Source organism: Arachis duranensis, chromosome 3, assembly GCF_000817695.3.
Source record: "Arachis duranensis cultivar V14167 chromosome 3, aradu.V14167.gnm2.J7QH, whole genome shotgun sequence".
In the NCBI taxonomy this organism is placed as follows: domain Eukaryota; kingdom Viridiplantae; phylum Streptophyta; class Magnoliopsida; order Fabales; family Fabaceae; genus Arachis; species Arachis duranensis.
In genome coordinates, this window is record NC_029774.3 from 131,218,602 (window position 1) to 131,234,127 (window position 15,526).

Genomic DNA, 15,526 nt, shown 5'->3' on the forward strand with positions numbered 1-15,526 from the left:
TACTTTATTTTTTAAAAGTATTACTTTTCATATTAAACTTGAATGAATATATTTGTACTGTATTACAATTTTATTTAGTTTTTTTTTTTTTTTGGGTGAGGAAAAGGGGGTCAAGGACCCCAAGAAAGAAAGGAAAAAAGCCAAAACAGCAAGGGGGCAGCAGCAGCTTAAGACCCCTTTACCCTGATGGTATCAAAACAGTCACATAGGAGGGCATAACTAATACAATGGGGGGCTTGGTCAAACAGATGCAGACCAATAGGGAGATCTTGTCCCTTTTTAGCAAGAAGATCCGCCACAGGGTTAGCTTCACGCAAAGAGTGTATCCAAGTTATTTTTTGGACTCGGTTCGCCAGAATACGGATATCTTGAACCAGTGGAGCACAATGGTGGACTGGAGAACAGCCATGGTTGATAAAGTTAATGGCAGCCGCCGAGTCAGATTCCACAACAAGGTTATGATAACCGTTCGTTGTAGCAATATTAAGACCATGAATGACTGCCCACAATTCCACATGCATAATTGAGCAATTTCCCAGGTTGCAGGCGAATCCCTTTACAAATCTCCCTTCTGAATCTCTGAAGACTCCGCCACAAGCCGCATTATTGTTGTGGCTAAACCAGGAACCATCAACATTGACCTTAATGCACCCTTCCTTAGGCCGAGACCATCTTATAGGGCTGCTGCCAGAGTTTTGGGGATTCCGCAATTTTAAATTGCTTCTGATTACTCTATCAAACTCCTCCGATCTCGCTCGAATCTGGTTTGCAGCTGATGTAACAATAACTGATTCACCATTAAAAACAAGCTTGTTACGAAGATACCAAATAGTTGACATTGCTACACCGAACAAGCAACTCCAATTGGACTTAAGATTCTGAGACAACCACTCGTTGAGGTCGGTATTGAAGAAGTTATTAATCCCATTTGGAGGGACGAGCTTTTGCCAAATGCTTTTGGCATAGAAACAGTCCCGAAGCACATGGATGGTGGATTCTTCACGATATCGGCACCTTGGACAAGAGTCGTCATTCGTTAAATGTCTCCTCTTCCTTTCTGAGTTCGTAAGGATTGCGTTATGGGTCACCAACCACAAAAAGGTTCTGATCCGTTCCGGGCCCTGCCACCTCCAGACCAATCGGAAGTTCTGGTTTTGAGTGTGTTGATCCTCCATGATCACCTGGTATGCTGTCCTAGTACTGAAAGTTCCATCCGAGGAAGGCCCCCAGGCAATATGATCGACTTCCTTCCAGGGGGATGGATGAGAGATGGCAGTGATTCTCTTGACAATATCCTCTGGTAATATCCCTTGAAGCTTTCCCACATCCCATTGACCTGAAATATCACAGAAGTCCGTCAGCATCTCATAAGAGTTGAAACCATTTCTTACCTGACTTGGAGAGTCACTCAAACATCCTGCTCCCGGGACCCAGGGATGATCCCAGAAGCGAATTCGGGTTCCATCTCCAACTCTCCAGATGCAATTACGTTCAACATTCTCCCATGATGCACAGATACCCCTCAAAAGATTAGAATGAAAGTAGGTTCACACTTATTGGATTAAATTATTGTCAGAAACAAAAATAGTATCGAAATTTGTTTAAAGTGTTATCAAAATTTAAATACAATGATATATAATGTAGAAAGTAAATTGCATACTAAAAGAGCACATTGACTCTATAAAATGAAATAAGATAACACCGAATTGGCACCAGAAGACACAGAAAAATATTGAATCTTTCTAAAAAATATTACACATTCGATGAATTGAATGGTTATCTCATATAAAACAAAACATAAAAATTTAAAAAATAATATTAAAATGTCTTTATTCTAACATCGAAATTTCTAACTATAATATCTACAGTGATGATGACGATAACGATAACAATAATAATAATGATGGTAATTATAATAAAAAGAGCAGCAAAAAAAAATAAATAAAAAAAGAAAAAAGAATACCAAGAAGCATAGTTATAAAAACCGGACTTGACCGGCCGGTTCGATCCAAAAACCGATGAAGTCTGATCCAGTGTTTGAACCGCACAAGGAATTGAACCGGTCAAAATCGGTGCAAACCGGTGCGAACCGGTGAGGTGGTCTGACCGAACTGCTTGGGAGAAAATATTTCTAAAATGCTTGACGTAGGGTTCGAACCCCTGCCCTCAAGGAAACCAAAAGACTCCACAACCACCAGACCACTATGTTTTCTATTAAAATTAATGCAAATTATAATACATATAGATATCTTTCATCAAATAATTTACTTTTATTTAATTTATTTTAATTTTAATTATAAACTCACTCATTTTTAAATTAATTATATTTTTATTTAACAATAATTATAAACTCATTTATTTTTTATAACTATATAATATCTATTAATATTATTTTTTAATAAATATTTGTAGTATATAACAGTATAATAGATATAAACTAATTTAAAAATATTTATGATAGAGTAAAAATAATAAAATATTTATTGTTCATGTTCCATATTATTTTAAAATAACTTGATATTTTAAAATGTTAGTAAAAATATGTATTTTAAATTTTAATTTTAAACTTTTGACTATTTTTTATTTTTTATTTACATAGGACCGAGTCAATCGATTCAACCAATAATCCAACGGTTGAACCAGTGACTCAATAACCCAGTGATCTGACCGATTCAATTGTCGGTTCGGTTCTGACAACTATATCAAGAAGTGGTGATAGTTGCAGTAACAACAATGACAATAAATAAAATATAAATATAAAGAAAAGGAAAAGAAAGGGAAGAAGATGCACTAATAATAGTATATAAGTTAGAAGAAGAAAAAATAATAAAATTGTTTAAAAAAGATTAAAAAAACACACACACAATAAATAACACGTGATATTAAAACAATTATAATAATTTAATTGAATTTAGTTAAATATTAATTACATAATTTCTCGGTTAATAATCAATATTCCTTAAAAATACTTGTTAGCAAAATTCATTAAAGAATTTGAATTCTCTAAAATTTGAATTTTATTTTAGAGAATAAAATGTGATCTTTTACCATTAATTTTATAAGTGAGACAAAAAATAAATATAAAAAAATATTTAAAAATAAAAAATTACACTTTACTTTTTAAAATAAAATTTAATAATAACAAAAGTTCAATTGCACGTGCTAAACATTTTTTTTTTTGTGACTACACGTGCTAAACATTTAATGACGCAAGCGAACCATTCTCAAATGATATTAACTACAGTATTAATTGCGGCGATAAAATATACGTAGTATCTGCTCATATTTGCACCACTAACTTTATACATCAACAATCATAATTTTACGTTAGACTACACCTAGCGTATGTCGCATATTAGTGACCATTCAAAACTTAGAATTACAATAATGTATTCATCAAAACTTATATTTACTCATTTGAAAATACTATTTATACACTAAAATTAGTCACTAAAATCAGTTACCAATATATTTATGTATAAATATATATAATTTTTAATTTATTTTTAATATATATTTATATTTCAATATGTATTTTATACTATAGTTACTTTGATAGCTGATTTTAATATTCACGTAGCATCATTTTTATTTATTTGTCCTAATTTAACTGTTGACTTACAAACTTCATCCATAGAAACCAATTCACCATGACTCCACCAAGGAAACATACTTTTATCATCATTACCCTAATTTTGATGACACTGCGAAGAGATTATAGATTAGGCTAATAAAGTTCAAAACAAAAATATTTAAAAAACAATAAAAAAATTAACTCAAAATAATTTAAAATTATGTTATTTTGTACTTTTTTATTATTATTGGAATAAGTAGATAATATTAAATATAATACGTGTGTATTATACTATTATGGATATTAAATTAAAAACAAAAACTTTAAGTTATTATCTTTTTAATATCATTGATCTGAAAAATAATTATGATGTATTTTTCATAATTTGTGAATAAAATATGTCTTATACTTTTAATAAAATTATAAAATAATGAACGATTTAGCTAACATATACTCTAAGGACATATGATAAACTTATCATTAGTATTAAGTTTTAAATATTTTCATTTAATAAAGACAAAATAAATGCATTGAAAACTTGAATTTTTTTTATTTTTAATAAAAATTTTTTACTAATAACAGGTTTATCATGTGCTCTTAAGACACATGTTAGCTAAACCCAATAATAAATTAGAAAAGAATACTAACAAGTTCTGTTTTCTATAATAGTATAATACTCTTCCCAATTTCAAAGTGTGTGTTTTTTAAGATCTTAACACACGTTAAGAATTCATAAAGGTTAGACTTGAAAGTCCAAACTAAACTATCAAAGAGAATAATAATTGTTACTAAAAAATGTCAAATTTAAGAGAGCAAAGGCTAGTGTGGGGACATAATCACATAACTAGCTCATTTGCCAGTGCCTTTCAATAAATATGTCATTTCTTGTTAATATTCATATTTTACTATAAAACAGATTTGTTTCGATGAACTCTCATCCTCAGGAATATTAATGATTGCACGGGACAAAGCAGAAGAATTCAATGCTAAAATAAATAATAAATCATATATATTTCTCACCAAAATTTCTATTGGCAGGGGAAGAGAAATTAGCCAGGCCCCAATGCCTTTAATGGCTATGTTTCTTACTGTAACACTATCCAATTTAAGACCAACCTATTCTCTACATTCATAGCTCTCTACTTCACATATATATATATAAATTATAAGCCTTTAGCCATGTGTAACTGAAACTCCTCCATTAGTGATGGAAATTGGAATGCAATTACATTAGAAGACATGCCTGTTACTGCTAAAAAGAAAGAGTGAGTCGGTTTAAATCAGTCATGGACCATTTTTCTGTCAAAATTGAAAATTCAAAACCCTACCCAAAAAGATATATAAGGCCTCCTGACAGACCAATCCAAGAGAGAGTTTCAGCCAATGCTCTTGCACCACGTGGCATGAGAATTGAAATATGAATAATGGGTCATTGATCCAATTAGCAATGACACAAAAATGGACAATGGAAACTATTGGCCCAACTAATAATAAACAAGAGTATATACAAGTACTGAAGTACACTTGAATGGTGATCAATGAAAAACTTGTTCATTACCAATAATCTCCACAAGAACATGTACCATCTTTGAAATGGTGAAACCTGCTAGCATCTCGCACTATAATTTCCAAATTTTTTTATCTCCGATATGTACTTAATGGCAACATGGCAATCACTACAAACGCGCAAGTTCTTCATCACCCTTATTGGCATTCCCTCTGGACAATTCATCAAAGCAAAAGCAATTGCCATCTTCTCACTGTGGTGTGCCAAGTTGTATTCTTTCTCCTCATTGTCCATGTCATGCATTACAGAGCTAGTATCTGGGACATAGCCGCGCATCTTCATTTCTGAAGTTAGTTCTTCCAGATACCGATTGATCTCCGCAGATTGTGGGTGGGATTTATCATCCAAACAGAACTGGTGAACCTGATTCTTTATTTCTACCCAACTTATGCCTGGTTCTTTCTTCAACATCTTGCCTCTCATGGCCTTCCTCACCTCAGAAACATCCTGCCACCTATTAGCAGAAGCATGAATATTGGCAAGTAGAATATATGATGCTGAATCTTGAGGATTGATCCTAAGAACTTCTTCGACAACCCGTTTTGCCATTTCTGCATTCTTGTGGATCTTACATGCAGATAAGAGTGTTTTCCATATAATTGCATCTGGTTTCATAGGCATGGAACGTATCACAGCCTCTGCATCGTCCAAACAACCAGACCTACCTAGTAGGTCAACGACACAATTATAGTGTTCTAGTCTAGCCTTGAGCCCATACTTTTGTACCATCAACTCAAAGAAATCAAGCCCTTTGTCCTTCAATCCACAATGACAACATGCATATAACAAGCTCAAAAATGTAACTTCATTTCCTGGCAAATTTTCCTGTTCCATCTCATCAAAGAGTTTTATAGCTTCTTCCCCTCGACCATGAAACCCATAAGCAGAAATCATTGAGCTCCACAATACAATATCTCGCTGTTTGCCTTCTGAAAAAGCTTTCATAGAGTCTTTCAAGGATCCACATCTTGAATACATACTAACTAATGAGCTAACTACATCAACTATAGAACTAGCTCCTGCTTTGATTGCTTCGGCATGTATTTGCTTCCCTTGACCAAGTGTGGCTAACTCCGAACATGAACTGATCACTGTCACAAAAGTAATCTTATCTGGTCTGAAACCTGCCTTTTTCATCATACAGTATTGATCTAAAACTCCTTCAAAACACCCATTTTGAGCTTTCCCAGACATAAGTGTATTCCAAGCAACCACATTATAATTTGGCATCAATCTGATCAATGTCTCTCCATCACTCAAGCTTCCAGCTTTGATGTACATGTGAGCTAAAGAGCATGTGACAACCAAATTAAACTCAAACCCACTTTTCATAACATAAGCATGAATCTGTTGGCCTGCAAACAAAGCTGTGAGGTGTGCACATCCCCTGAGCACACTACCCAGCGAGTACTCATCCGGCATGAAGCCCAACGCATTCATCCGTGAAAACAAGAACAAAGACTCCTCATTCATTTCAAACTTAGCCAACCCCGTGACCATTGCATTCCAAGTAGCAACATTCCTCTCGGGCATTTCATCAAACAGTTTCTTGGCACTCTCAAAACTACCCATTTCAAGATGGGCTTTGATCATGATGTTACACGACATGATGTTCCTACTATGCATTCTATCAAACAGTAAGACTGCAGCTCGGAGCTCCCCAAATTTCGAATACAGGTTGAGGAGATGGTTGGAAACAAACTTGTCGGAGGAACAGCCAGAAGTAATAATCAAAGAATGAAGCTGCTTCCCCAAAGAAACAGACTTTGTGGGAATGCATGCTTGTATGAGATTTGAGAACAAACGGGGTTCAGACCAAATATAAGAAACAAAGCTGTGAAACGCTTCTCTGATACGCCCGTTGGAACACAAGGTTGCAAATTGTTCTTTGGCATCTGAAAAGTTTCCATCTTCCAAGTGGATTTTGAAGGTAGCTGTGGACAAGTGAAAGACGGAATTTTGAAAAACGGTAGGCACAGAAAACGAGAAGCACGTACGAGGAAGACGAAAGCCCATGCAAGCTACGTGGATTGTGGAGGGGGGAAAAGCACCGCAAAATCGGTTTCAGCCACACAACACTGCTGAATTATCCACCGCCACGGAGTCGTAGACGAGCACCAAAGCAGCATCGACGCCGATGAAAGTAGAGAGGTGCTGGCGAACGAAGCAGCGGCCCATCACGGTGGCTTCTCCCTTCATTTTCTTTTCTTGTTTCCCGCTTCTGTTTCGATCTTTCCCTTCATTTTCTAATTTGGCCTTTTCTTTCCAAGTTTTTTTTTTAAATAATAATAAGAGTTTAGGCAATATGTGTTTTACTTAAGATAAATTTATTAATAGTAAAAAATTTAAATATTTTTATTTAATAAATATAAAACAAATACATTAAAACTTGAATTTTTTATATTTCAATAAAAAAATTTTATTTTCTAATTTTAACATATACTCTTAAGAGAGAAGATATAAAGAAAAGTATACAAATGGTTGCAAAGTAGTATGGACTAAGATTTTTTTTGGCTAAAAAATTTGGATATGAAAGTACATGATGAGTGTTATGTCTTGATGTGATAATTTTTGGTGTTTTTTAAAATTATGGAAGGTACATAAATCGAACATTTTGATTTGTGTTTAAAAAATTAAAAAAATTTGGAGTACACAAATCGGACGGATTGGACGGTCTGATTTCTGTATCTTTTAAAAATCGAACGGTCCGATTTATACTTCGTAAATTAAATCATCCCATATTTTAGAAAAATAGCACAATAAATCACAATTTAAAAAAACACCATTATTAACCGATATTAAAAATAAAATATGGAATATTTCTTGCAAAATAGTAACCAACATTTTTTGTCCTGACTTAGATTTATATTTGAACTAACATTAACTAACTTTTCTTCTTTCTCTATTTGAGCTAAATCCCTCGCTTAGAAAAGAGAAAAGAGAATGTTGATGTGAATAATTTAGATATTTTTGTTATAATTATTAGTAGTTTTCTCCTTTTTTTTATTGTCAAATTAGTACAATTTTAATTCAAGTTGGGCATTAGACATTACTGAAAATAGCTACTTCCCAAAAAAATTATTCTCATAACTTACTTAAGATAGATAAATTTTATAAGCTAGCAGCAAATATTTTTTTTGTTGCACACGGTATTTCTTAATCCGACAAGTTAAAGACTAACCTGTAGCGTGATGCGTGCACATCATGATTTGTTTTTATATGTTTTTTTCATGTAAAAATTAATTCAAAATGCTTAATTATGGAAGTGTTTTGATGCTTAAGTTAGATATTGCTTTGATCCTTTTGATTTGATGAATCCTGTAAAAAATTGATAGAAAAAGAAGTAAAAATCACAAAACAATCTAAAAAAAGAAAGAAATTTTGGACACACTTTAAAAACTCTTAAAGAGACGCTAGCAATGAAACATATGAAGCTGGAGCATGTAAAGTGGCGATGCCACTACTTGAAGCGCCCTCTTAAGGAGGTGCCCAATCATCAATGAAGCATGCGTGAATAAATGAAGCTACATGAAGCAAAGGGCATGCATATTAATTAATGGATATTTTGAAGCATGATGAAGGCGTTTTTAACGCCAATAAAGAAGCATGCATGTGTTACAAATCAATGAAGCCAATTAATGAATCAATGGAGAACGTTGCATGCATGAGGCGTTAATTAATGCCAATGAATGAAGAAGCATGAAGCATGCGTGAGCGTTGTTAACGCCCATATATGAAGCGTCCAATTAAGAAGGCGCCAACGTACATGGAACAACTTCACAAGCCACCCCTCGAGCATGCAATGTGGGCGTTACCAACATCCAAAGAAAGGGAGCACCCTGTCAAATAACGCCTTCGACTTGTTTGCAAAATGCATGCTTGGTTGACCTTTTCACTTTTAAAGGAGCATAATTTGAACTACAAAGGTCTAAATGATACGTTTCTAGCGACATTAAAAAACTGATATCTAGGACTTTCGAGCGATATATAATAATCTATAATAGAAATGCAACAGAGACACCAACAATGGACATCTTTAAACCCGAAAAATACTAAAGTGTTAATAACGCCCAAATTGTAAAGCGTGTTAGTGTTAGTAACGCCAAGTCACCCCCTGGAAGCAATAAATTGAGGCATTAGTAACGCTGGTTTGTGAAGCTTTACCTCCACCAATGCCCAACTTCAAGCCTGCACCTGTTAAGATTCCAGCACTTTAATTTTCCAGTAATTTACATTTCTGTTTTTTACTTGCTTCTATTTACTTTTTCTTTAAGTCACTTATATTTCTTGTTTGATCGTCATCCAAATATGACCGTCTAACTAGAATAATCAGCTAACCATTACTTGCTTAATCTATTAATTCTCATAGAATCGACACTCACTCACCGTGAGTTTATTACTTGATACGATTCAGTGCACTTGCTAGTAGTTCTACAAAAATTGAATTGTAAATTCCGTATCACCGCGAATCTGAGCTTCCTTCATTTAAGGATAGCATTATGCTCTATTTAAGTTTATGCTCTATTTAAGGGTCAACTGGCAGCAAATACTTACAAAGCTCTGGTCAAAGCAATCCAAGTTTTGGAGAGAGTATCATAGCTCTTATTCATATGACATAATGAACTTATTTGACGTGGATTATGGTAGCCCAAGCTACGAAATCGTTCACTTTCTAATTACTAACAAGATTCAAGTCCAAAATCTTTCAACAAGATTTAAGTGTATCGTCCTTCTTTGACCCTTTTGCCAACTGCCAAAGAGGACAGAACTCACCAATGTCCTGTTTCTGTGTTGTCAACACTACAAAAACGAAGTAATCTATGAGATTTCTAAGATATACATATTTCACCCATTATATTAGTTTTACATAATATGGCCTATTCAAACAGTGGCAGGTACTGGAGTTGAAGGAGGGACCCGATTTTCGGCCGGAATTTCCACAAACTCAGAGAGGAGAGCACGGAATTCATCTCCGGATATAGTCTCTTTCTCCAACAGGACTTCCACAATCTTATCAATGGCCTCGCGGTTGTTCCTTATATGGCGCAGTGCAATCTCGTATGCTTCATCTGATAGCCTCTTGACAGCAGCATCAATGTCTTCTGCCAGCTTCTCTGACATCGAGTTCCTTGCCATCATTCTCATGATAACATCCCCACTTTGTGCCGACGCATCCATTAGCGACCAAGGACCGATATCAGACATTCCAAATGTGGTTACCATCTGCAAGTGTGTTCAAACAGCAAAGGAGGACAAGGAAGGAAAGTCAAAAGATATTGTTGATAAGATGGGACAAAAGAGATTAAAGTTTATACTCTATAATGTAAATAAACTTTCTTTAAGTAAAGCCATATTTAATTCAAGCTAACAACCTAATTACAATTGTTCTAAAAATATCACCAAATCTAGATTTGATTCCCAGTTAATGGTGCTATAAACCCTACAAAAACAAAACAAGAAATGCGAGTAGTGTGAATTAAGTGTACCTGTTTTGCCAAACCAGTGATTTGCTGCAAATCTCCAGCTGCTCCAGTTGTAACCTCAGGCTCGCCAAAAATAACTTCCTCGGCAGCCCTACCGCCTAATCCTCCAACAATTCTTGCAAAGAGTTGTTGTTTGGAGATCAAGGTTGGGTCGTCGGAAGGAATGAACCATGTAAGGCCTCGAGCTTGACCACGGGGAACTAGTGTTACTTTTTGCACAGCATCATGACCAGGGGTCAAAGTTCTGCAAGAAAGTAGAAATGCATCATTCAGAACAACATTTGAGAATAGTTTGCTAAAACTGCTTCTAAGATTTGTGTTCATGTGTCATAGAAGATGAATTCACGAAGAAAATTTCTTAGTTCTTACCCACAAATGGCATGCCCGACTTCATGATATGCCACTAAACTTTTGCTCTTCCCATCAGTCATCACCGTTCCTTCCATTCCAGCCACAATCCTATCAATAGAATCATCAATCTCTTTAGATGAGATTGCTGTCTTTCCCCGACGACCAGCCAATATAGCAGCTTCATTCAATAGATTTGCAAGATCAGCTCCACTAAAACCGGGTGTTCTCATTGCAATTACTTCAAGTGAAACATCAGAATCAAACTTTTTATTGCTACCATGAACCTTTAGGATTTCAGTCCTTCCCTTTACATCTGGAACATCGACTGTTACCTATAGAAGCATTATGCTCAGTAATTTACTCGCCATCAAAGCACTGAAAAATTCATTATAATTTATACAAGCATACCTGTCTATCAAATCGGCCCGGCCTTAACAAAGCAGAGTCAAGAATGTCAGCCCTGTTAGTAGCTGCAATTACGATGATGCCTGTATTACCCTCGAACCCATCCATTTCTGTCAAAAGCTGATTGAGTGTCTGTTCTCTTTCATCATTCCCTCCACCAATTCCAGTCCCTCTTTGTCTCCCAACAGCATCAATTTCATCAACGAACACAATGCAAGGGGCATTCTCTTTAGCCTTCTTGAATAAATCACGGACTCTTGAAGCACCGATACCAACAAACATCTCAACAAACTCAGAACCTGAGATTGAGAAGAACGGAACACCAGCTTCGCCAGCGATCGCCTTGGCCAAAAGGGTCTTCCCAGTTCCAGGAGGTCCAACAAGAAGAACACCCTTTGGTATGCGAGCTCCAACAGCAGTGAACCTTTCAGGCTTCTTCAGAAACTCCACTACCTCCATAAAATCCTGCTTAGCTTCATCCACCCCAGCAACATCATCAAACGTCACCCCGGTATTAGGTTCCATTTGAAACTTGGCCTTGGATTGACCAAAAGCAAGAGGAAAGCCAGGCCCACCAGGACCTCCCATCCCTCCAGATCGTCTCGAGAGAAGGAATAATCCACCAATCAAGATCAGAGGGAAGGCCAAATTCCCAATCAGGTTAAACAAAAGAGAACCAGAATCTTCTTGTGCATTGTGAGCAGCAAAGTCAATGTTCTTCTCCCTGAATTTCTGAAGGAGCTCTTGGTTAAGTCCTGGAAGTTGAACTCTCACACGCTGAACCCTATTCCCCAATTCAGGAGAAACAGCCTCAACTATAGCTATGGTTCCATTCTCATAGAGATCCACTCTGCTGACTCTATCCTTGTCCAAATACTCGAGGAACCTCGAGTATGACATTCTTGAGGAGGAGGAAACCCCTTGTTGTTCATCGGCGTAAGCCTTGCCGCTACCCAACAATGCAGGTAAGCCAGCCCCAACATTTCCAGCCAAGAATTTTAGAAACCCCCTTCGCCCTTCATGGTTCCTTTGGTCCAAGGATGATGATGATGATGCCTTTATTGTTGCAGGTTTAGAATTTGGTGCCTTATTCAGCGATGAAATTCTCCAAGATGAGAAGAGGTAGCTTCTATTCAAGTTCTTGCTCAGAGTTGTTCTATTACTCCGTGTAGATAAACCATTTCCAATAAGACATGCTGATGATGCCGCCATCTGCATAAAAAACGTTGTAAACATTGAATAATTCAAGTGATAAGCATGAAATTTTATTTTTTTTTTCTCTTTTAATTGGTACCATTGTGGTTATAACTTATAAGTAACAAATTATTACACATCAAAACATAAAGTTCGAAATACACAAAGATTCTGCAATTGGAAGAAAGTTCCTTTCAATAATCTAACTCTAAACATGAAGCTATTGAGATTAGAAGATCCATGGTTAACAAGTTCAACAAGCAAATTACATGAGAAAAACTAATATAGACATGGAACAATCAAGTTTGAAGTAAGGGCATGAGAAAATGCATGGAAATGAAAATTGAAAAGAAGTAAATTACCTTGGAAGGGAATGTGAATGAAAGCTGAAAAAGAGAGAGTAGCAAATGGGAACCAGTTTGGGAAGAGTGTGAAATGGAGCGTTTGGTTTTAGAAGCAGTGGCTATGGTTTCGGATTGCCTTACGTGGCCACTTTCTAACGTTTCACTTTCGTTTTTTTTTTTGGACGGAATTTAATTTTCTTATTTCGCTTCATATATATTCTGTTGGAAATTTTCCTACGTCGTTCCACTGGGGTTTCGCCGTTTCGGCAAAAATTTGACCATACATGAAAAATTAAAAAAAAGAAGTATAGGGAGCCAATGAAATATTTATATAATGTGTATAGTAGAAGTTTAGAGATGTCTGATTTAATATTAGAGATATAATTATTAGTGTTATTTTTTTCATCAGTTTAAATTTTTGAAATGAATAGTATCATGACATGATATCAAAATTTTCTAGATCTGAAAGGTCAAGAGTTCGATTTTTAGTGAACCTCAAAATTAATTTAAAGTTTTGAAATGAGTAGTTTTATTACATGAGATGTTTATTATTCCTAGTAATTAAATGATTATTCTAGTCTTCTGAATAGTATAAATAATGTTTATTTTATAACTCATATAACCTATTATATATTTTGTACAAATATTCATTAGCTCTATAACAGGACTCAATTAAAAAAGATATTTAAAAATAGGTTTAAGAATGCTGTTTTGTATTTGATTGTCAACTCGTAGTGACACGTATTCAGTTTTTAATAAGCCACTACAGCTGCAATACTAATAAGGGAATTTGCTTCTTTAATTTTCTTCATTTTTGTCATTCTATTTATCTTATTATTCTTCATAAGGCCTTTTAATCTGTTAATCAAAATATAACGCACTTTTATATATATCTAGCTAAATTCCTATATTTTCAGAAATTGGACTAAGTCTTGGGAGAAGTGGGGTTTAAGGAATGAATTTCTTATGTGAAGTTCAGCAGACTAATATTCATTTTTTAAGAAGCATAAAAATAGTAATTGATTTATGGTGGTGGACTTTGTGTTATCGTTTTTGTTAGAAGTACTTTTGATCCTTTTTATAGTATTTAAAATATGTAAAGTGCTACTAGTTGGTTATAACATAAGGCATGTCAACTCATGTGAGCATTGAAATGTTTTATAACTTTATAATTATTAAAATAATTTAGATAATTATTGTCAATTAATATATAGCTGTTTATTAAAATAATACAGATATTTGTTTTCAATTCTAAATCCAATTTAACTTATATAAGATTTGTCATGAAGAAAATACAATTGTTGAGAGAAAACAATGTGCATTTGCTTTAAAGGATATAGATTGTTGGTGTATTATAGGAGAAATTACTGTATGTTCTTACAGAATAAGAGAAGAGAAAGGTATAAATGTGTATGCAGTAGAACTGTAGAAGGCAACAGAGATATGATTCTCTGTGTTAAGTTCCAGTTTATAAATGTAACTCTGTTATAGGATCATGAATAAAGAATAGTATAGTTGTCTTTAAGAGTGATTTTTTACACCATATTTTGTAACTCATTTATGATTTTATTTATAAATTTAAAATGTGATATATCTGTATTTAATAGTGATTGTAAACGGATAGAATTAGTAAAATATTATCGAATTATTCTGAGATTATGACGCGCGCAGGTGTACATGATGTGGATATCAATCGACTGAACGCGACATGACACATTATTGAGGCAACCGATTTCGAGGTTAGTGTTGTTATTTTTATGTTTATGTTAGAGCATATATGTGTAGCCATACTTAGGGTACTTTTATAGAATTAGTATGCAATATATATTAGATAAATGAATGTACTGTTAATAAGGATTAACTGATATGGTATGATTTAAAGATATTAGTGAAATTAATTTGTTAAGTAAATGTTTATTTAAGGGTTAAATACTTTTTTCGTCCATAACGTCTTGGGTCAAAATCAAAATCATCTTCAACCTCTTTTTGTTATTGATATCATTCTCAATGTTATAAAACGTTATAAAATTATCATTTTTTTAATTTTTGGACTAAAATATCCTTCTTTTTTACTCCCTACTCACCGCTATAAAAGAACCAGTTCACATGATTTTTGTTAGCCCTATTTGACATCAAAGAAACCCATCCAAATCAAGCACCGCAATTTGAATAAAAATGACAGAGAAACAAAGAACACTGAAAACTTGAACATTGAACCTATTAGAACTTCACCATTAATGCCATTATATTGTTGCTATTGACGATAGTGGTGGTGGTGATGCCGTTACCCTTATTAATTTTAAATCCTACATGTACATACAAATCTTCCTGATGAATACAAGAAAGAGGAACAATATCACAAGGGTAAGGCTCACACAAATTGCAGAAAGAGTAGGTGGCGGAGAAAACCTGATCGATGTCCTCTGTCTTATCTCAACCTCGAGCTTCAATTCGAACAGGTCATATGCAAACTTGCCACTTTGAACAGTGCCAAGATTGGTATTACCAACAACCAAGTCCCCTCCTTCCCCCCTCCCCCTCCCTCCTCTCCGATTCCACACCCGATGCTCGACTTCGACGACCCCATCAACGAGCTTGACTTCGACGA

At 34.7% G+C, this 15,526-nt stretch overlaps 2 protein-coding genes across 2 annotated transcripts; both read right to left on the reverse strand.

The window, feature by feature from the left end:
- Positions 1 to 5,065: 5,065 nt before the first annotated feature.
- On the reverse strand, positions 5,066 to 7,364 carry LOC107481637 (pentatricopeptide repeat-containing protein At2g41080-like). The gene is given in 2 exon segments (XM_016101912.3): positions 5,066 to 5,212; positions 5,214 to 7,364. Coding segments are annotated over 2 exon segments (2,028 nt in total). The 5' UTR covers positions 7,158 to 7,364; the 3' UTR covers positions 5,066 to 5,128.
- A 2,559-nt stretch (positions 7,365 to 9,923) lies between these two features.
- LOC107481636 (ATP-dependent zinc metalloprotease FTSH 2, chloroplastic) lies at positions 9,924 to 13,088 on the reverse strand. Its single transcript, XM_016101911.3, has 5 exons — positions 12,937 to 13,088; positions 11,384 to 12,592; positions 10,994 to 11,307; positions 10,628 to 10,868; positions 9,924 to 10,364 (listed from the first exon to the last, which is right to left on the reverse strand). The coding sequence occupies exons 2-5, from the start codon at positions 12,590 to 12,592 to the stop codon at positions 10,023 to 10,025; spliced, it is 2,106 nt and encodes a 701-aa protein (XP_015957397.1). The 5' UTR covers positions 12,937 to 13,088; the 3' UTR covers positions 9,924 to 10,022.
- Between the last annotated feature and the right edge of the window lie 2,438 nt (positions 13,089 to 15,526).